A 21,598-nucleotide genomic window follows, 5' to 3' on the forward strand; every position below is an offset into this window, starting at 1 on the left:
GGCTTGTTGGTGTTGCGTCTTTTATCAGAACTCCTTTCAAGGTTCCTAAAGGAAGGAGTTGCCTTCATCTGGGTACAACAAGTTGCAGGCAGATTCCATTCCCTTCGGCCCAGATATTTACAATCCAACAACCAGTTCCTCATTTACGAATAAGTTTTCTGTTTCCTCTTTGTACAGACACCAAGCAGCAGTACAACTCCAAAGCCCCTCTGACTTTTTATTCTACGGCACACTGTAGCTTTAAACATCAGCATGTGAAAGATTCCTTCTGACACTGGAAAACAATGGAGAACCCTTCCTTTAGAAAAAATAATCGAAATGGGTGGACAAGTAAACCTACAACAACCAGTTCATTTGCTCTGGAAATGTCTGAAATTTTGCAGGCCATAGCAACAAGTAAGTGTAGAAGAAGCATTACTTTTAAAAACATTTTGTTTTAAAAAAATTAATTTTTGTCCTTTATTATTGCTGATTCTGCAGCTGTGATATCTGTTTATGATTTAGTCTTTACATTTGAATAAGGATTGATTGTGCACAACTATCCCTTTAAGAAACAAGCAGTAGAAGAAAAAGGGAGTTCTGGAAAAGAGAGGGGGAAAGCAGACTTCCTTTTAGTTACCTAGTTTTAATTATCATGGTTCAGAGTATAACAGACTAGCTTAAATGTTCAGCAACAACAAAGCTGGCAACAAATTTCAGTAATTTGAATGTCCCCTTTTCAAGGAAGATGTGGTTCTTAAACTTCTGAGATGACCACTAGGCAGTGGTTAATTGCTGAGCTCATTTGACATCAATGTAGAGATGTTTCCTTTCCAGATTGCAGTCATGTGGACTCATCTCCCCACATTACGGCCATTTTCACTATTTTTTTTCCCTTGCTTTGTCAAGATTGCATTAAAATAATAATAATAATAATAATAATAATAATAATAATAATAATAATAATAACTTTATTTCTACCCCGCCTTTCTCTCCGAAGGGACTCAAGGCGGCTAAAAAAAAGCCTGGTGTCATTCTCATGAACTAGTGATGTTAGGAAACAATTTGTTTTTGGCTGCCTTTTTTCAAAAATGAGGGAAGTTTTGTTGCATCTTACAAGATTTTAGCTTCAATCCATTCTTCCACTTCCTCCATCTCCTCAAACCAGTGCTACTGCTGCTGTCTCTCTTTGTTTAATGAAGTTAAACACATTTACAATTTGAAACAAACATTTCTTCTACTGAAGCAAATTCTGAGACTGGATATCTCTTGAACTATGTCTGTGTAATGTATTTGATTGGATTTCCCTGCAGAAATGTGAATGGAGTTACCAAAATAGGGAACTATTTTACTTTTGAGTAAACTGAGATTTTGAGATTTTACATTTAGAATTACATTTCTAAACAGAAACAAATAGTACAGTAATCCTATCAGCGCTCAGTAACTGCATTAAGTTACACTTACAGTGTTTGGTGAATGGCAGACAGTACATTCTGTACTGAACAGAGTACCGGAACTGAAGTTAGTGCAGAACTGTCCATAACCTTTCTCACATGCTACAGAATCTGCATAGTCAATGCATCAGTTAATATTGATTAGAAAGTCTATACAGATTCTTAGACGGTAGAAACATTGGTTTATAGTCTATGGGAGGTTGTTTACATCTGATTAGATTTATTGTTTGCAGAAGCTTACGAAGTCTTGCTATGCATTATGCCCACTTATCAGTGCTCAGGCCGTGGGCAACATGAGGCCTCGACCAAACATGCAGCTATACCATGGGAAAATACATCCATGAATCTCATCTGTGGGTTTCAACTCACGTGAGATTAGCATCCACACATTCACTGCAATCCAGGACTTCCTTCATAGCAAAAGCCGTGCTAGTCCTTCCTCCGGTGCTGTCAATCATCCTCCATCCTCCAAATCTAATCAAGCCTCTTCCTGTGCCTGCATGCATTCCAGCTGTACTTGCCTGCTGAAAGGGGTGGGAGCTTCTCCCTGAGGGTTTGCACTTCTGAGAGCAGTAAATGTCCTCTTCTTGCCAGCAAGAAGGGTTCTTCTTGCAACCCTTATCAGCAGGGTTCACATGCTCTTTGTTTTCTGTGCCAGACTGCATGGCGGGATAGGATCATGCCCCAAAGCAGGCACATGGGGATAGTCACCCAAGCAGCTCTCTTCACACCCTCACTCAGAGCAATTCCAATGGGGACCCAATATACCACGATGGACCCCGTTGCTAACAGCCCAATCTTATCCCTGGCAGCTCCGCTGGGTGCAGTGGTGCCAAAATGGCTACCACTGCATCCAGTGGCACTGGCAGGGCTGCTGGAGGCCTCCACAAGGGAAGGGGAATTTTGTCCCCTACCCTTGAGTAAGCGCTCAGGGGCTGCAATGGATCTCCTCCATTCTGCACTGGCTATTTTACTTGTGCAGACTGTGAGACAAGGCCATGAAAGTCACTTATGCTAACAGACAAAATGTTTAATGAAGCAAATGTTATGCCATGCTCACACATTATAGTTCACATGCTTAGCATCTTAATAGGGAAAATGTATGCTTAGAACAAATCAAATGTTATGTTTATATGTTTAGCATGCCCACAAACAAGCTTAAATCCATTTTGCCCTCTCTGAAGAAGTCTGAAATGGCAAGTTGCACACAAGCTATAAATCAGTAAAGGAATGTTTCTTAGCTGAGCTGTCAAGGATTAGATAAGAGTTTAGGCTTCAAAGCATTAAGGAGCTGGAATTTCCATCTGTCAGGCTAATTGGTAGTATGACAGATGATTTAAGCTTCTCTTGGAAGCAAATTTAATAGAGAGGCAAATTCCATCTTCAAGTTTGCCTTAAGCAGAGAATTAAAGGGGGGGGGAAAGCATTATTGCATTTTAAACATTCAGGCTTTTATTTTTAAAGCAAATACAGTTTTAAAGTATAAATTAGCTATTAGAGTAAAGCTTGATTGCCTGATGTTATTGAAAATTAAATAATAGTATAGAAATACACAGAAAGGGGGAAAAGTTATTAAGTTTTACTTAAAGCCACAAGTCTGAGGCAGAAGTCTGGCAAAGTTAATTAATTAGAATCTAACAAGGAGACTGGAATGTGGTATGAGGTTACTCCTCAGATAAGACTCTTATCTTAGGCACTCTGTAGACTTAAGGTCCTGCTTAATTGGAACTAAGGAAGTACAACCTAAAGTGAGACAACTCAGAGACAGATTTACAACATACAGGAGGAACAGATAAGTAGTAGCCAGGAAGGAAGATATCTCTTGGCACCAAGAGGCAACATAAATCAGAGTATTAGGCTAAGAAAACACCCAATTAGAAGCAGTTTTAATGAGAAGACGGTTTATCTTGTTTGACAGACAGAAGATAACAGAAATAACATCTGTGAGAAAGCCCCTAATTAGCAAAACATTCCTGAAAATCTCTGTCAAGAGGTAAACGCTGGCAGAAGGGGCTAGATTTAATTGAAATAAAGAGAAAGATCTCTTAAAATCCTTATTTACAATAAGAAGTTAGTTTGTCTTGTATTAAATATATGTTTACACATAGAAGATACCACTATACATCACAAATAGAGAATCACACATAGAATAAAGGGGAAACCAAAAGCTTGGTTTAAACATAGGTCAGCAGAAGACTCACAGTGATTAATGAGCCCAGACAGAAAGAATGTTGAATAGATAAGCAGGCGGCTCTTGTGAAGATTAGGGGATAATTGCAAAAGACATATCAAAACCTAGTACTGTAATAAATGAGTAAACACTGCCACCTAGTGGTTTTTGAAATATGTATGTATTTGCTTTTTTTTTGGAACTTGTAACTGACCAATCCTGAGAAAGCTTCCATCTCTGATGTCACACCCCCAGCCAATGAAATGTAAGACTCCTCAAACAAAGGAGCCAGAATTGAATATAAGCAAGTGGCTCACACTGGAACATTGCTTTTTCTCTGAGGGCTCTGAGAGTTCCCACATAGCTCTCATTGCTCTCTCCTTTTGGACAGGAGTCCCTGAGAAGCCCGTTGCTGGCGACCAGACGATCACCACTCTTGCCTACTGAGTTTGCTTTTGAACTTTGCTCTCGACCTTGCAACAACTGGAGGAGCTCCATGTTGGGCCAGAAGGCCCAACACAGAGTTCGGGATCTGGCAGAGCAGAGCTCTACCAAAACCTCCCCTCTCCCCCACTACCTCTCCCTGTCCCGCCCTCCTGCCGTCTTCCCCCCGCCCTCCTTCCATCCTGAAACACCTTCACCCCGCCGCAGTAAACCTCTCCACTGCCTGGAGCTCTTCCCTTGTTCCAGGTGGCATGCGGCTGGTTTGCAGCTGGTGCTGGGTTTAGCATGGACTGGTGCCAGTGCTGATCCAGTGCTGAGTGTCGTGGGTGTGCCTTATGTCACATTTGTGACACCCAGTGCTGGCATAAGGCAAGTTCAGCATAGGGCTCTAAGGCATCTTAAGACAGTGTTGTTGTTCTGATAAATTTTGCATAGCAAAAAGATTCAAAACTTGGTGTTTTGTAGTCAGTTTTTGATGTGACGCCCCCCCATAGTCAAATATGAATACAGTTTTATATTTCAGCTATCAATTCCTGAATATCAATTATATATATATATATATATATATATATATATATATATATATATATATATATATATATATATATATATATATATATATAAAATTAACTTTACACTCTGTTCCTTTACACTTGTACTCATAAGTAAGTTCCAGTTATTTAAGTAGGACTGACATACAGGTCAACATGCACAGGATTGAGCTGTATTGGTAAATTTGTTTTAATCATGCTGCTAGTTGGACCATAGTCATTTGTCCACAGCATATTCTGGATGTTTTTCTACACCCTCTGTGTTTGGAAAATGAAATCTGTGGGTTTCATCTTTCAGTGTGAACCTGAGTTGGTGCAGAAGGAACCCAAGATGCTCTTGGTTACATATAATCAGAGTCTAAGCGAAGGCACCATTTTATCTATGATTCCTTCCCCTAGATGGTTCCTTCACTCATTAACCAGAGCAGCCTGGTAGGTTGCTGTCATTTCCATGGTTCCTCCCACATCAACCTAGATGATAGATACCTCTTGCATTCAGATGCCATACTACATTCTGTGGTTCTGTACCACATTGGTGATGCTGCCACATGTACTCAGTCACTGTGGCATATAACCATATAATCTGCCACACCTGCCTGGGGTATGATTACTGAATGAGAGAGACACAAAGAAGGTGGTAGCCATGTTGCTCCAGGTAACATCTAAATAGTGTCTAGACTGCTAACTAATGGCCCAATCCTATCATGGACTGGGCCAGCGTGTGGAGGTCTTTACGACAACAGAACATGGTTCCACTGTCGTGAAACAGCTTTCTGCAGCACAGACAACATGCAGCCTAAAATAGACTAATGATTTGCGTTCTCCTAGCTCAATATCAACATACCTAGTAATTTACTGCCATGGACTGGATTTTTAGGCAGAGGCACCAAACTACACTACCCCTTGGCCTCCATTAGCAAGTCCCTGAAGCATCCGATCTCCCTGATTTTGTCACTGGGACTCCACTGCGGCCTCCACTGCATCCTTTGAGGGTTGTAACATCCCAAGGCAATGGTTGATGCCTACACTCTACCTGCATCAAAGGGCCATTGATTATACTGCATTATTTATGGATTTAAGGCTACGCAGGACTGTTGAAGATGCAAGATAAGGATATTTCTAGCAAAGCTTAAGAGCAAAACAAAATAGCTCAAGAGTGAAAAAAGCAGCTACAAGGTGGGATGCAAGTGAGGTGCGACAAACAGATCTCAACTTAGCAATGGGAAATCAACTAGCCAGCAGCAATTCTCCATCCGAAAGGTACCTTTTTTCTTTTCAAGCAAGATGGAGGACTCCCAAGTTGATCTGTAGCTGCCACCCAACCACTCAAGACCTAGAAGAAGAAACAGGCACTGGTGGAAATGGACTCCGCCCTCCCCCTGGTAGGAAAGGAGCTGGCACTCTGACTCACACTGAAGGCAAGGCTGCCTGGAGTTTTATTTCTTTCTGTGCTTGCATACCTGCTGTGGGTTGGTTCGTTCTCTTCTAAGAGGTGGGGGGGTGCAATGTGCAATGTCCTTGGTTCCCTAAGAAGTAGCCTGCATGCCTTGGATCTTAAGAAGAAGGATGCATTGGGATGTTATAGGCATTAAGGAATGAAAACATCTGGGCATGTAATAATGGGTGGTATCGGGAATGAAGCTCTGACTGAGGAACATGTTTTTACACTGGAACTAGGGTGCAAAAGCTATAGGAAAAACTACTCCTGGCTTATTATCCTGGCTTATTTGACTCATAACCACGAGGTGGGGAAGGTTCAGAACAAGATTTTCTTCCATTTTTGGAAATATCCAAGCGTACAAAGCAGTGAATTTTAAGAATAATAATAATTTGTGATTACTTTTTAATATGTCTAAATAACAAGAAACATAACACGAAATACAGGCACTCCTGAGCAATAACAGTCATATGTGGATTGAGATTGTGACTTCTTCTAAAATGTGATGGTCCAGAAGAAGTCACACCAAATGTCCTTTTTATTGGATTATTGATATAATATATGAGGTTCTGTGAACACTTTATAGTGCCACATATAGCCTTACTAATATTACTATAGTTGTAATTATTGTGTTTTGTAAGGAATTCTTCCAAGTCTGGCTGGGTTTTAAAAACTGGAATGCATTTTTCTGCAAGACCATAATATGACCCTCCATGAAGAAGGAGGACCCAGAACCTTTGCTGAATGTGGCCTTTGAGCTGTATTAGACAAAATCTTTTGGCACATGTGTGATAATAGTAGTTTAAGCATGCATCCATGTGCCTGAATTTTTCCAGTGGTTTTGTATTCCTATCCTTCCCCCAACTGTGCGGATGAAAATAGCTGTATTTATGAAACAGAAACCATATGCACGTAATTGAAAGACCAGATACACACAGAATTCCAACTCTTCAGGCTGTTAAAGGCTGCAATCCTATAAACATTTACCTGGGAGCAAGTCTCATTAAACTCAGAGAGACTTGGGGCACAATCCTAACCAACTTTCCAGCACTGGCATAGCTGTGCACGTGCTGCATCCTGCAGTTGGGGGGCAGTGGCAGAAGCCTCTTCAAAGTAAGGCAATGTTTGTTCCCTTACCTCAGAGTTGCATTGTCCTTACGTCTGTACTGGAAAGTTGGTTAGGATTGCGGCCTTAGTTCTGGGTAGACATTCATAGGACTGCTCTGTTGGATACTATTTACTACACTGATCACAGGCCTACAAAATTGAGGGCCAGAAAAGTTTTTCCCAAACTTTATGGTGGTTTGATATGAATTTGGGGTGCTGATTCCAAAAATGGCATCTGTTTTGTTCTATCACGTCTAGTTTTGGAGATATAGTATAGCCTCATTAGTGAATGGTTCAAGCCGCTTCCTCGTAAGGAAGCGGCTTGAACCATTCACTAAAGAGGCTATGCTGTGTCTCCAAAACTAGACGTGATGGGGCAAAACGGATGCCATTTTTGGAATCAGCACTCCAAATATACCCAGGAATTGGTGTAACATTTAAGGAAGCAAAATGTGTGTTGGCCTGTGTAGTCTTTCTGCCAATGCACTTAAGGCAGTTTATATTTATAAAAAATGACTTGCAGTTTAAAAGACATGAAACAAAAGGGAAAAGAATTGGGGAGTGTGATCAATGCCTTGTTTCCCCCATATTTTTGGATATTTGTAACCACCCAGAAGTTCTGTGGAGCCTTAAAATACTGCTGGGACCTTCCTCCTACTGAGTTTGGCATGTGCCTACCAATTGGGTAGCCAAACCTATCCGTCTCAGTAAAGGGATAGAATGGCCAGTTGGGTTCCACTCCTCTAGTCAGATAACCTAGTTTGATGATGTCGTCAAGTTACTTAAGTAAAATCACAGGGATGCTTGTGTTTGTTTCTTCCAGGTCTGCTGTGAGATCTACATTGTATTTAGGGTCACATTTTGGGAGTGGGGTTAGCTACTAACTTTAGGATCTGTGTGCAAGGTGGAAAAAGCAGTTCTGGTATGTTATTAAAGAGGGTGGAACGTGGTAGAAGTTGCACGTTTTTATAGAAAACAAACATTACTTGTATGTGTTTTATTTCCCTGTAAACGCTGTACATTTTAAGTATGTTACAAGTATTGTACATATAAGCATTCACCCAGAATTGTGACCCTGTTTAAATCATAACTGGGTGTAGGTGTGTGCAGAATTAAAGGTTACTTATGTGATTGCCATTCTCTAAGCCAGGGGTGCCCAAACTCTGACCTGGGGGCCACTTGCGGCCCTCGGGGGCTCTCAATCAGGCCCTCTGGGAGCCTCCAGTCTCTAATGAGCCTCTGGCCCTCCAGAGACTTGTTGGAACCCGTGCTGGCCCGATGCAACTGCTGTCAGCAAGAGGACAACTGTTTGACTTCTCACCTGAGCTATGGGACAAGGGCTCCCTCCACTATTTGATGTTTCACGTCTGTGATGCAGCAGTGGCAGCAAAGGAAAGACTGGACTTGCTTTGTGCAAGGCCTTTTATAGGCCTTGAGCTACTGCAAGACCTTCATTCATTCATATAAGTTCGATCTCTAATGTATTCATTTATGTAAATTTATTGTAAATTCTTTTTTTTCCCCCGGCCCCTGACACAGTGTCAGAGAGATGATGTGGCCCTCCTGCCAAAATGTTTGGACACCCCTGCTCTAAGCTATAAACCAACAGCCTAATCCTAACTAGGGCTTTACAAGAGAGGGACACAGTTCCCCTGTCATAAATGGCCATTTGGTGGAGTGTGCTGCCTGCTGCCAATGGCTAATTTGGAACTGTTGCTGCAAACGGCAGCAGTGTCTGTGGCTTGCTGCCACAGCCAGCTACCAGTGGGAGTGCAGGTAAGTTGGTGTGGGGGGGCGGAGGCAGTGGTGGGAGGAACAGTGTGGGGAGGGAGATGAACAGAGGCATGTCTGGTCAGGTGGGCAGGAGGCAGGGGAGGGAGGGAGGAGTGGCACATGCACCAGGATCCTATCTCCATTTCCTCGCTTTTCCCCTCTCCCTTATTCATTGGTTCTGCAAAATGGCTGGTACAGATCCAAGGAGACCCATTTGGGCAGTGGAGCCCTGCACCAGGGTAAGGATCTCCCTTACCTTGATGACACCTCTGCAAATGTCCGTCCCTCCCCCTTTGCAGGCTGCAGCACATGCTCTGTTGGCACAACTCCATTGGCAGGGATGGTTTTGGTTAGGATTGGGCTGCACTATGTCTTGTTCATCCAGGTACTCCCTATTCAGGGAAGACCAAAATGCAGACAGTCTGGCCTTCTTGTATCCTGCCTTCTAAAGGCTGCCAGGAAATTCTTTACACCCTTAAGCAATCAAGGAATTTCCCCCTTCACAGGCACCAACTCCCTACTCAGTCCTCCAAGCAGCTAAACACACCAGGTTGCTGAGAATTGTGCAATGCATAGGCTGAATTGAGTTGCATTCTTTAGATTCCTCTTGGGAGTATGTCTGCCAAAGGTCAGAATGCTAGGTGAGCCATAAATGAAACCGATAGGGCAACTGTTAAATGTGCAATCCACCTCTGACTCTCCCTGGGAGATCATGACTATTCTGAATCACACATATCACCCAACATAAAATGATACTGACATTAATGTTTATGAACACACTATAGGCTATGATGACTAAGATTTCTAATGGAGGGATGGCTTTATGTATTGATTAAATATAGTTCCTCAGACTTACATGTCTTTTAGGGGGACATTGTATTTATGATTTTTCTGGTTCCTAGAGACAGATGTTAATAAAATACACTTTTGAAGAAGCACTTATACATAGGTATAAATGGTGACTTGACCACCCATATAAGAAGTTCTAGGGGCAGCATATCTGGGCTTTGTAAATGTCACTTGGATAAGAGAGTAGGGAGCAGAAGGAAAGATCCTTATAATTGCTTTATTTACAAATATAGAAGCACTGTTGAAGTGGAGGCTGAAGGCAGACCAAGGTAGATTCCCAAGAGAAAAGAAACTCTCGCCCACCCTTGTCTCTTCAGTCCTATATAAATTTATGCAGGAGCTGGTCCCACTCATAAGAACATAAGAACAGCCCCACTGGATCAGGCCATAGGCCCATCTAGTCCAGCTTCCTGTATCTCACAGCGGCCCACCAAATGCCCCAGGGAGCACACCAGATAACAAGAGACCTCATCCTGGTGCCTTCCCCTACATCTGGCATTCTGACTTAACCCATTCCTAAAATCAGGAGGTTGCGCATACTCATCATGGCTTGTACCCCATACCCCAAATTTAATTGGCATACTCAATTAAATTTACTTCTGAGTAGACATGCATAGGATGGGTTGTAAGTTTAACATTCTTTCATCAAATTTGTCTAGTCACCAATCAGGTATTATTTTAAGGCAATATCATAAGGAGTTTGAGACAGCTTACTCACCACACTATATTTTACATATTTGAATATCTTATTTATTATGAGTTAAGTGTTTTGTGTTTTTTTTTTGCACAGAACATAAGGTTAACATGAAATTAAAAGTAGTTTTGAATGAATGCAGCTTAATTTTACAAGGGACTCTTGGATATAAATTATTGGTATAATAGGTTATACTTATTTTTAGATATTAATAAATCATTGGCATAATTACAATTATGGGGCACAGTTACATGTATGATTCTGACAAGAGTAAATGTCACCTTTGCAGCTCCTGACAAAAATGGGAGAGCATACACCTGTGGCAATAGCAGTAGGAAAAAAGGGCGAAAAGCCAATATAGTCTAGTGCAATGTTTCTCATACTATGGGTTGGGACCCACTAGGTGGCTCTCCAACCAATTTCAGGTGGGTCCCCATTCATTTCAATATTTTATTTTTAATATATTAGACTTGATGCTACCTACCATGGTACATGACTGCATTTGGGGAAATGTTACAGACCTGTACTTTTAACAAGCTACTATGTATATTCTTTTAACAATGATAGTAAATGGGACTTACTCCAAGGTAAGTGTGGGTAGGATTGCAGCCGAGGATTGCTAAAAAAATTCTGGTTTGATGATGTCACTTCCAGTCATCACATCACTTCCGGTGGGTCCTGACAGATTCTCATTCTAAGAAGTGGGTCCCGGTGCTAAATGTGTGAGAACCACTGGTCACTGTGCTCTGCTTAGATCAGGGAGACCAGGGTTTAAATCCCTGTGGAGTGCTACAAAGATTTCTAGGTAATCTTGCACTTGTGACAATCTTGGTCAAACCTACCTTACAGGGTTGTTATGAGGATGAAATGGAGAAGGCTTACATGTGTGTTTTCTTAAATATATACAGCTCCAAAGAGGAAAGGCAGAGTAAGAATATACAGTAATCAGTCAACGTTACTTATGGTATTGCTACAGTAGCAGGAAGTTCTGTTTTGAGAAATCTCACCCTAAAAAAAAAATTTGTTTTGAGAAAACAAAAGTGTGTGCAAACTCGCCAAGCATGAAACTTTGCACTAGGAAAACTGGGTGCTTCCAACATGGCACACACTGCATGTGTGTTGAGTGTGCGCTAATCTGTAACGTGTGAAGCGGAATCCAAACCCCTCTCTCGCTGACACACATCCGTTCCTTTGCTTGCTTCCCCAGTGGCAGGGAGGGAGCGAAGCCAGCCCAGTTGATGTTTAACCAGCGGTGAAATGCCTCCGTTTCAAGGGCACTGAAGCCTGGACGGGGCTGGCGGAGTGGTGCAGGTGGCCGGACCAGATGAGCAAGTTTGGCAATGCAACCGGGCAAGCGGTTTCTGGCTACAATAGTAGGCACACTTGCCTGGGAGAACATAAGAACAGCCCCACTGGATCAGGCCATAGGCCCATCTAGTCCAGCTTCCTGTATCTCACAGCGGCCCACCAAATGCCCCAGGGAGCACACCAGATAACAAGAGACCTCATCCTGGTGCCCTCCCTTGCATCTGACGTTAGTTGGCAACCTTCAGTCTCGAAAGACTATGGTATCGCGCTCTGAAAGGTGGTTCTGGAACAGCGTCTAGTGTGGCTGAAAAGGCCAATCCGGGAGTGACAATCCCTTCCACACCAGGAGCAAGTGCAGTCTGTCCCTGGTCTGTCTCCCTGGCTATGGGCCTTCCTTCTTTGCCTCTTAGCCTCAGACTGTTGGCCAAGTGTCTCTTCAAACTGGGAAAGGCCATGTTGCACAGCCTGCCTCCAAACGGGCCGCTCAGAGGCCAGGGTTTCCCACTTGCTGAGGTCCACTCCTAAGGCCTTCAGATCCCTCTTGCAGATGTCCTTGTATCGCAGCTGTGGTCTACCTGTAGGGCGCTTTGACGTAGCCCATCTGACTGACGTAGCCCATTTCTAAAATCAGGAGGTTGCGCATACACATCATGGCTTGTAATGTGTGATGGATTTTTCCTCCAGAAACTTGTCCAATCCCCTTTTAAAGGCGTCCAGGCCAGATGCCGTCACCACATCCTGTGGCAAGGAGTTCCACAGACCAACCAACCATTGACTATAATGGGACTTACTTCTGAGTAGACATGCCTAGCATTGGGCTCTGAGGCTACAATGCTATCCACACTTTCCTGGAAGCAAGCCCCATTGACTATAATGGGACTTACTTCTGAGTAGACATGCCTAGCGTTGGGCTCTGAGGCTACGATGCTATCCACACTTTCCTGGGAGTAAGCCCCATGGACTGTAATGGAACTTACTTCTGAGTAGACATGCCTAGGATTGTGCTCTCTGCGGGTCCAGCCGATGGGAATCGGACTGCACAGTTTCCTGGGACCCCCCGGTTTGGAAGGAGAGGCAACCCCAGACCTGCTTGGGGCAGCGCCCCCATTTGCCTGCGCTGGCTCTTGCTCGCTCCGAAACTGTCGGCGGTTCGGCTCCCGGGGGTCACCCACTGAGCGGCACTGCCGGGCAACGGAGGCGCCCTCCCGGGATGGCTGAGCAGCGGCCTCTCTCGGAAGGGATGCTGCTTGCGCGAGGGAGGGGCGAAGGCGCCGCACACACGCCCCGCTTGGCTCCGAGGAACCAGGAGCTGCTGCTGCTGCCCGGCGGCCGAGGGGCGCTTGGAGAGGGCAGGAAGAGCCAGGATGCGCCGGCCCGGAGGGGACTGCTCCAGGTCAGTACTGCCGCTTCTGCCCTGCCTGGGAAGAGAAGTCTCCGCCGCTCAGTGCTGCTGCGCTGCCGGGACCCCCACCCTGGAGCTCCACTCGCCGCCGAGAGCGAAGCAGGCAGGGGGGAGACGCTGCTCTCAGCTGCGCCAGGACCAGGAAGGAAGCCAGCAGGTCCTGTCTGCCCGGCCTTCCCCAGGGTTCGGGGGGCCTGAGCCTTGCTGTGATCTCTCTTGGATCTGCTGCTCAGTCCGAGGCACGTCTACTCAGAAGTCAGTGGGGCTGACCCCCAGGTAAGTGTGGGTAGGACTGCAGCCTTACAGCACAATCCAAGCGTGTCTACTCAGAAGTAAGTCGCACTCAGTTCCATGGGACTTACTTCCAGGTAAGTGTGTATGGGATTGCAGCTTCAGGGCCCAATCCTATCCAACTTTCCAGCTGCAATGCAGCCCCAGGCAAGGCAAATGTTCCCTTACCTTCCGGAGGCCTCCATAACTACCCTCCCACCACAGGATGCAGCACACACCCCATTGGCATGGCTACACCAGGGCTGGAAAGTTGGATAGGATTGGGCCCTCAGAGTCCTCATGGGGCCACTTTCCATAGCCAGGGCCACACTGGGGAAGGACACGCAAAATCTCACACAATATAATACTTCCTTGGCTATACAGTACACAATAGTTGCCAATATTAAAGCAACAAACCAGGGTCACTAGAAGCCCCCATGTGAAGATGACTTCCTTATAGCTGAATCCCTCCCTTCCCCTTCAGAATAGCCAGGGTGGCTTTACATGTTGATATCCTCATTGTTTTTTCCCCCTCTCAGAAACACTCCTTGTCCAAGGCTATCCAGGGCCCAATCCTATCCAACTTTCCAGCACCAATGCAGCTCCAAAGTAAGGGAATGAACATTTGCTTACCTTGAGGAGGCCTCTGTGACTGCACCCCCACAGCAGGATGCATCACATGCCCCATTAGCACAGCTGCATCAGTGCTGGGAAGTTGGATAGGATTGGGCCCCCAGTGAGCATCATGGTTGAGCCAATTAGGCTCTCCCTAGTCCGAGCCCAGCACTCTAATAAGTCTGTCACAGGAGCCTCAAGAGAGAACAGAACCGTCAGTGAAAACTGAACCTGCGTATGTCTCAGTTAATGAGCATCAGTCATAGCTGTGGGGAGCAGCTGTGAGACTGAGTATGTTCAAAATTGAAATAAAATCTCAACAAATAAACATTTCCCAGTGGTATCTTATTGTCCCAACATGCTGCCAGCAATCCTGTGGGCATGTACTCAGGAGCGCTTTGACACTATGCACACAATTGGGGGAGTCAAGGAGAGATTACTCAGATGATGTATTTGCGAAATACTTTGAACACTCACCATGAATTAAGCATTAAAACAATGGGGATTCATTTATGGAATGTGTTTCCCTCACCATTTCTATGCACATCAAACATAGGGATAGTGATTTAATCTGCATCTGTGATTGCAGCTGAACAACAGGGAGCAGTAGTGTTTGTGAATACAGTTCTTGAGAACAAAGCTGGAGTGATCTTGGCTAAGCACATTAATGATTAAGAAACTGAGGCCCAAAACTAACCAACTTTCCAGTTCTGAAGTAGCTGTGTCAGTGGGGCATGTGCTGCATCCTGCAGTTGGGGGGGGGGGCAGTCACAGAATGTTTTGTTCCCTTACTTAGAAGTTCCCTGCCTTTTCCTTGGTCCTGGAAAGTTGCTTAGGATTGGGTCCTAAGTTGTATGAACAGGTGGAGTTTTGCAAAGTCACTGAAGGAAGTAGAAACATCTTTAACAAATGTATGTTAGGGGAGAAAAAAAGACCCAGCTGGTTCCAAATGGGTGCCATGATGGACAAATTACCCCAGATTCCATGCACTGCAGCTGGTGTTTGAGTACTGAAGAAGGTATAAACAATTATAGTTTGCTTGCTAAAGTCAAATTTTATATGTGAGGGTTCAACCTGATCAGATGTTACAATGATGGATACACCATCATCCTGTGTATACCACACATCCCCCCTTTCTGCTTAGTTGCTCATAGGTAATAGTAGTAATGACCAGATTAGTATTCCTTAAAAAGGTATAAGGTTCAAACTAGATGTGATGCTAAATGGTGATTGGGGCCTGCTTATTTGTTTTTCTTGATGTATATAGCAGCCATGGGGACTATTAACTGGATCTGGGACATGGAATGAGGGGAGTTAACCCTTTCCCTATGTTGTGATCTGGATTGGGTTCCTTGTGGTGGCTACTTGTTTTGTAAATGTAAACACAAAGGAAACAGCATGATCAGTACCATGTCTAGTTTGGTACCACTGCTGCCAAGACCGCACGCGAAAGGATCTGGAGGTCTCCTCTGGATAAGGGAACATTTGTTCTCTCACCCTAGGGTAAGCCTCTGGCACCAGAACAGATCTACTCAGACCTGCACCAGGGATTTAGGAAAGCAGATTGAGGTCCAGAAGGGGCATAGGATATCAGTGGTACCACTGCTGCCAAGACCCCTCTTTCAAGCCCTTGTTCCCCTGGTTCTGCCCATCCCCATCCTCTTCCTGCCTACCCTGTTCCACCAACCTCCCCCCCCCCCATGTCTTACCAGTGCCAGGGGATGCATCCACTGATGGGATGCCACTTGACATTTATGCTGCAGCCCTGCTACTCCTGATGGCAGGTCATATTTGTGCCTATATGCTGGATTTTCCTTTGTTCGCAATATGCAGTTCAGTGAAAACAGGGATCCCAGTTTCATATTCTGACTTGTTTGCAAACTCTGTTTAGAACAAACTGGGATTTGATGGGTTTGGACATCACAGAAGATCCTGGTGATTTCTAAAGCAGGATCAAATTTCTTCTCCTTATGCATGGAGGGGAGAGAGGAGTACATTAGCATGAGGTTCATCAGTGTTGTGCAAAACTGTGATTAATCCATTTCTGCCCAGCCCACAGGTGTACATGTTTGATCCCTGTTGTGTATAAACAACATTGGGTAGAAATGTCTCAAACCATGGTTCCATGTGAAATCTGCACCAGACTGGAGAGAAGATGTATAGCATGAATGCTCCAGTTTATACTACCCAACTTTATTGGCTTGTACTTCACCAGTAAATGGTGTGCTGTCAAGAGCTGAGAAATGTGAGAATTTCTAAAATCATCTCTGATGGGGCATGACTTTTCTGCTGGGTTCCTAGGACCTTGGGTCCAAGAAGTAAACAAAGTGTGTCTCATGACAGGATAATGGGGTGGATGTTATCAGAACCAGTCTTATCCCTGTAGAGACTGATGAAAGAGGTGTCTATCTTTACCCATTAACCTGAGTAGTAGGTTCCCCAAGTGAGGCTAATAATTCCCCAGAAGGTTTATTTCTGTTTCTAACTGTGGTTTAGAAGAAGCTGTTCATATAACATTACCCCAGATGGCACCAAGCTCCTCTTCCAGAAAGCCTTCATTCTTCCTTTCTTACCACTTTGAGAATAAGACTAGATTGTCAACTTACATTTGCAGTGAAGTGTAGGGTCATGTCTGTGATGATGGTAAAGAGGGCCCAACCAGCATGCAAGATTCTGGGAACCCCCAATTTTAGCTTAGTCAGATAGCACCTAGTCACACCATTTAGGAGCATCCAGGCTGCTGGACAAATGCTGGACAGTAGAAAGGGTTGGACAATGTGTACCTCTCATAATATCCAATCTTTTCCGTAGTGTTATTTTGTGATTATTTTGTGTAATAATAATAATAATACAGGTATTTCTTTACCTCCTTTCTTGGTCCTCAGATTTCTCCTTAGACTTTATTCAAGGCGGTTTACATAGGCAGGCAATTTAAATCCCTGTAGGCATTTTTACAGTTTGAAAGAAGGTGTAGAGATGAAGCCAGCAGGCTTTCAACATGGCCTGCTGAACTGCACCCTGCCATTGGGTGCAGTTTTTAGTCCGCAAATTCTTTATGCATAAAGGAACCAGTGGGTAGTTTGGGTGAAGTGAATCTCTTCAATGAATTTTTTTTTTCTTTTTCATAGTAACAGAAAAAAGAATTTGAGAGGGCTTGTTGTGAACTGACCCAGTTTTATAAATATTATAGAGTTGATGGAGAGATGAGAGTTGATGGAGAAATGACAACTTTCCTGCTCTCATGCACTCTTTCTGGTTTCCATTTTATGGACATTAATTGTCTGATCTTTAGCAGATGCTTTGAATTTGACTGACATATGTGAGAGCTTCACATCAGATTGATTTGCTTATATAAGTTTTGAAGAAATATTTTTTAAAAGGTACAGAACATTTTGGAACAGATTCATAATTTATCTTTGTGATGTTACAGCATCGGTCATGACAAGCATAGACTACCGCTTATTTCATATTCTCTGCATCATCTAGTCAAAGCTGAACTCTTAAATGTAATTAATTTCAGTGGAAGTATTAGGAGCTGTATCTTTCCCTAATGCTTAGTAGAACTGAAAGTCCTCAGCTTTGACTGGTGTGTGTCCCTAACCTACAGTGTAGCTGACTAAGGGCGCAATCCTAACCCCTTATGTCATTGCTTTCCAGCACTGGCACAGCGGTGCCAGTGGGACATGTGCTGCATCCTACAGTTGGGTGTCACTCATGGAGGCCTCCTCAAAGTAAGGGAATGTTTGTTCCCTTACCACAGAGCTGCACTGCCCTTATGTCAGTGCTAGAAAGCACTGACATAAGTGGTTAGGATTGCACCCTTATTATTTTTGAGGAAGTCACACAATATTAATATGGGCTCTAGACTGAGCAATGATAGTCTGTTTTCGTTCTTATCGCTAGGCATGCGCTCTGTAGCTTTTATTACTCATTTTGTCTGACTTGAGAGAAGACACTCCACTTCTCTTTTTCTAACTGAACCAAGGAGAGGTGTTTGTTTACAGGCAAGTATGTTGAAGATCAAAAATAACCAAGAAGGAACTAGGAGTGCCATCCCTCACATGTCATATTTATGCTCATTCTAACTGAAATGGAGTTTTTAGAGGTTTTGTACTGTTTACCCAAGTATGGGAGGCACAGTACCCTGTACAGTATTTATACCAGATGGTTGTCCTTGGGAAAATGGAGGGGTAAGGCTAATGAGAGAAGCCGTTTATCCTACAGTGGTGTGTAAGTTTGGTAAGATGCCTTTCTATTGTGGCTCATTCATTTGTTCTTTTCAGTATACAACGGGGCAGGTAAATCACCTGAAACTGAGCTGAAAACTCTAGGAATTAGATTTGCTGTGGATTTGATTAGTGTAAGTAGTACATCACATTTCCAGAATATGGACATTATGTTGTCCGGATTTGTGGATTTTCCATTTCATACTGTAAGAACCCACATCCAGGAACATGTGGATTATTCTCTACCACCCACCCAAACTCAGAATGCCAAGAATGTGCTGCCTGGCATTTGAGACTCAATATGAAAAGGCATCAGTGGGGAAACGGACCATTGGAATGGTAGAGTTGAGGCTGGGCAGTCACTGCATCTTGGGAGACGAGCCCAGCCACACCTCCCACCTTCCAAATGCAGCACAGCCATCAAAAGATGCATTGTGCATTGAGAGGCTGTTTCCTATTTACCAACAGAGCACTTCTGCAGGATTGGTGTATTGGATAGTACTGGTGTTATCCCAGTGCCACCAGAAAAGATAAACTGCTGGCCTTGGGTCTGGGGGGGATGGTGGACACATGGGCTGCTGCTTTGGTGTGCCTTTCCGGAGGAAATTTTCATTATGGTCTGCAGGTGAGTTGTCCACAGCCTCTTCCTTTGTTCTAGGACCAGGAAAACAGGGATCTGTGTATGTATTTGCCCTTCACCCTTATGCAACTACTCTGTAACTGAGCAGTATGGCAGAATAAGGCTTATAGGTCTGGCACCCTAGCAGATTTCTCCTCTCCCTCCCTGCCTCACCCCTCCCTTCCTGCAATTTCTCTGTTACTTGGGGGAAGCTGAGTCAGGAGATGAAGGGTGAAAACACAGCCATAAACAGAGAAGAGGAAGGACCATTTACTCAGTTCATTTCATTTCTGGTTTTGGATTCTTATGGCTTCCCTTATTGAAAATATGTTGTGGGTTTCACTGCCATCCTTCCTGCTTCCAGGCTTTTAAAGATCATGATCTACTTTGCAGAAGCCACTTGTTGATGCTGTTAGATTTTTAAAAAATGTCTTTTAGGGTCACAAACTCACAAGCAGGAAATATTAATTTCATTGTATTATGGTAACATGTAATGGCCTAAGGCCAATGGGCGGGAAATGTTTTTGTATCATCTACAAAAACATTGTATGAGATTCTCTGGCTGCCCTCTTGATCCTTGCCCTGTATGCCTAATAAAAGCAGCCAGGGGAGGTTTGGTTGAATGGATCAGGAGGTTGATAAATGCTTCTTTATGGGAGAGGGTTCTGCCTGTTGAACTGAAAATGGCATTACTATGCAATTATCTATTTTATTGTATTTTTATAGCTTTATGTGTTTTGTATGTATTTTATCTGTTGTTAGCCACATTGGGTGCCCTTCAAGGAGAAAGGCTGATTACAAATCCAATAAATAAATTTATATGCCCCCTTCCTGAAGCAAAAAAAAAACACAACAGACCTTGGTTCCGTCTTTAGCTAATGCAGATCTTTAACTGGCACAAAGTCAAAAAGAGGAAGGGAGTGTGCTAGCTGCTATTGTAGGGAATAGCACCCAGCACAAGTCACCTGTCTTGGGCAGACTGTCAGGGCAGGCTACCCTCCTGCCTTGGTCAAGTCCCCAGTCTTCTCCCTGCTCCACCCTCCTCCCTGACTTACCTGAGTGTTTGGGTGGATATTTATTTGAGAAATTAATATCCTGCCTTTCCCATGCTGAAGCAAATGCCCAAGGCGACTTACAAATCGCCATAGTAGAGTACAAATGAGGTTTTACAATAATGGTTCTATGAGCAGCTTGTAGAACCCTTCTTTTCCAGACGGAAGGTGTGATCATCACATCTGGGTATGTCTTCCGAGCAATAGTCGACCAAGCTGTAAACGGCAACTCTTGGCTCTGTTGTCTTATGACAGCTTTATCAGCTTTCAGTCTCCCATCCAAAATTCAATCAGGACCACTCCTGCTTAGCATTCTTTAGCAGCCTTCCACTTAGCCACTAGAGACCATGCCTGCTGCCTTTTGTACCCTGCCATCATGCATGGGTGACTGTCTGGAAGTGTGTGGCTCCATGTGCTTCTAGATCATGTTTTGCGATATTGTATAGCATGTTTGTTGTACCATATCAAAAGGGATATCGCAGAGCAAGAAAAAATGCAGAAAAAGTAACTGAAATGATGAGGTTGGAGGAACGTCTTCTGTTTGAAGAAAGGATCATGGATTTGGGATTTTTAAAAAATAATTTTAGTTTGTAACTTTGATTAAAATTCACATATAGGTACAGTATAATGCTTTCTGCTCAACCTTCAGTTTCATCTTGAACCAGGAGAAAAGTGTGAGATTATGCTTCAGATTAGGACTGGTTCATGCATGCATGCTCAGTTCACAAGTTATTACTTGATTACATTATTACAGTGAGTAATAATGGCTGCAACATCTGTGCCTCTTTCTGATGTTACCTGTGTGGCACATGCAAGCCTTTGCACTGCAACTTCTTCCTCTAGCATTCAGGTAACATCAGAAGCCTTGGGACACGGTGTGGAAGACCTCGATAACCCAGCTCCTTCCCATGCCAGTTTTCAGAAGTAGTGTTCCTGAGCAGTGGTTTGGAGTCCTGCCATGATGACAGAGAAATGCTGGAAGGAACCATGGCACAGAGGCTTCTGAACCATGAAGGTGAAGAGGGAGCATCCTTACTGGTGACTTGAATGTTGGAATTAATCATTGTAGATCTGCACTGCAACATATAGAACTTTATATTACCTCAAAAACTATGCTGTCCCATGGAGTTGGTTCATACCTCCACATCAAGTCCTCAAGTATATGGTGTTCCAAATGTAAAGAAATCCAGTGATATGCATGAATGTGTGAACCAGTCTTTAGGCCAGTGGTTTCCAAACCGTTTCAAGTGGCAGCTCCCTTGACCTATTAGAGCTACAACCCTACAACACCTTTAGGGCTAAAACCCTATACATTGTATAGGGTGGCAGTTTTTTTTGCGAGGATCCGCTGCTCTCCTGGTTGGTTTCTGTGGCTCCCCAGGGAGCCATGGCTCACAGTTTGAGAACCACTGCCTTACAGCCCAATCCTATCCAGACCTTTCTGGGAGTAAGCCCCATTGACTCTAATGGGACTTACTTCTGAGTAGACATGGATAGGATTGGGCTGCTAGGCTGTCTATTTGAAGGAGCAGCCCGTATCCCCTCCATCTGTACACTGAGGTCAATTTTAAGCAGTGTAGGCTCAAATCCTAACCAGCTTTCCATCAATAGCATGGCTGTGCCAGTGGGATGTTTGCTGTATCCTGC

The 21,598-nt window shown here is 43.9% G+C and overlaps 1 protein-coding gene across 5 annotated transcripts in view; it reads left to right on the top strand.

The window, feature by feature from the left end:
- Positions 1–349: 349 nt before the first annotated feature.
- SH3TC2 (SH3 domain and tetratricopeptide repeats 2) overlaps positions 350–21,598 on the top strand; it is a 54,247-nt gene continuing 32,998 nt past the window's right edge. For 4 of the 5 annotated variants that reach the window (XM_066617204.1, XM_066617205.1, XM_066617208.1 and 1 more), the window contains exon 1: positions 350–396. In XM_066617204.1, coding sequence (XP_066473301.1) covers positions 366–396 — 31 coding nt within the window. In that variant the 5' untranslated portion in view covers positions 350–365. Of the gene's footprint in view, positions 397–13,396; positions 13,446–21,598 lie in introns of those variants that run through there. The other variant, XM_066617206.1, reaches the window with a different exon arrangement.

Source organism: Tiliqua scincoides, chromosome 2 (genome assembly GCF_035046505.1).
Source record: "Tiliqua scincoides isolate rTilSci1 chromosome 2, rTilSci1.hap2, whole genome shotgun sequence".
In the NCBI taxonomy this organism is placed as follows: domain Eukaryota; kingdom Metazoa; phylum Chordata; class Lepidosauria; order Squamata; family Scincidae; genus Tiliqua; species Tiliqua scincoides.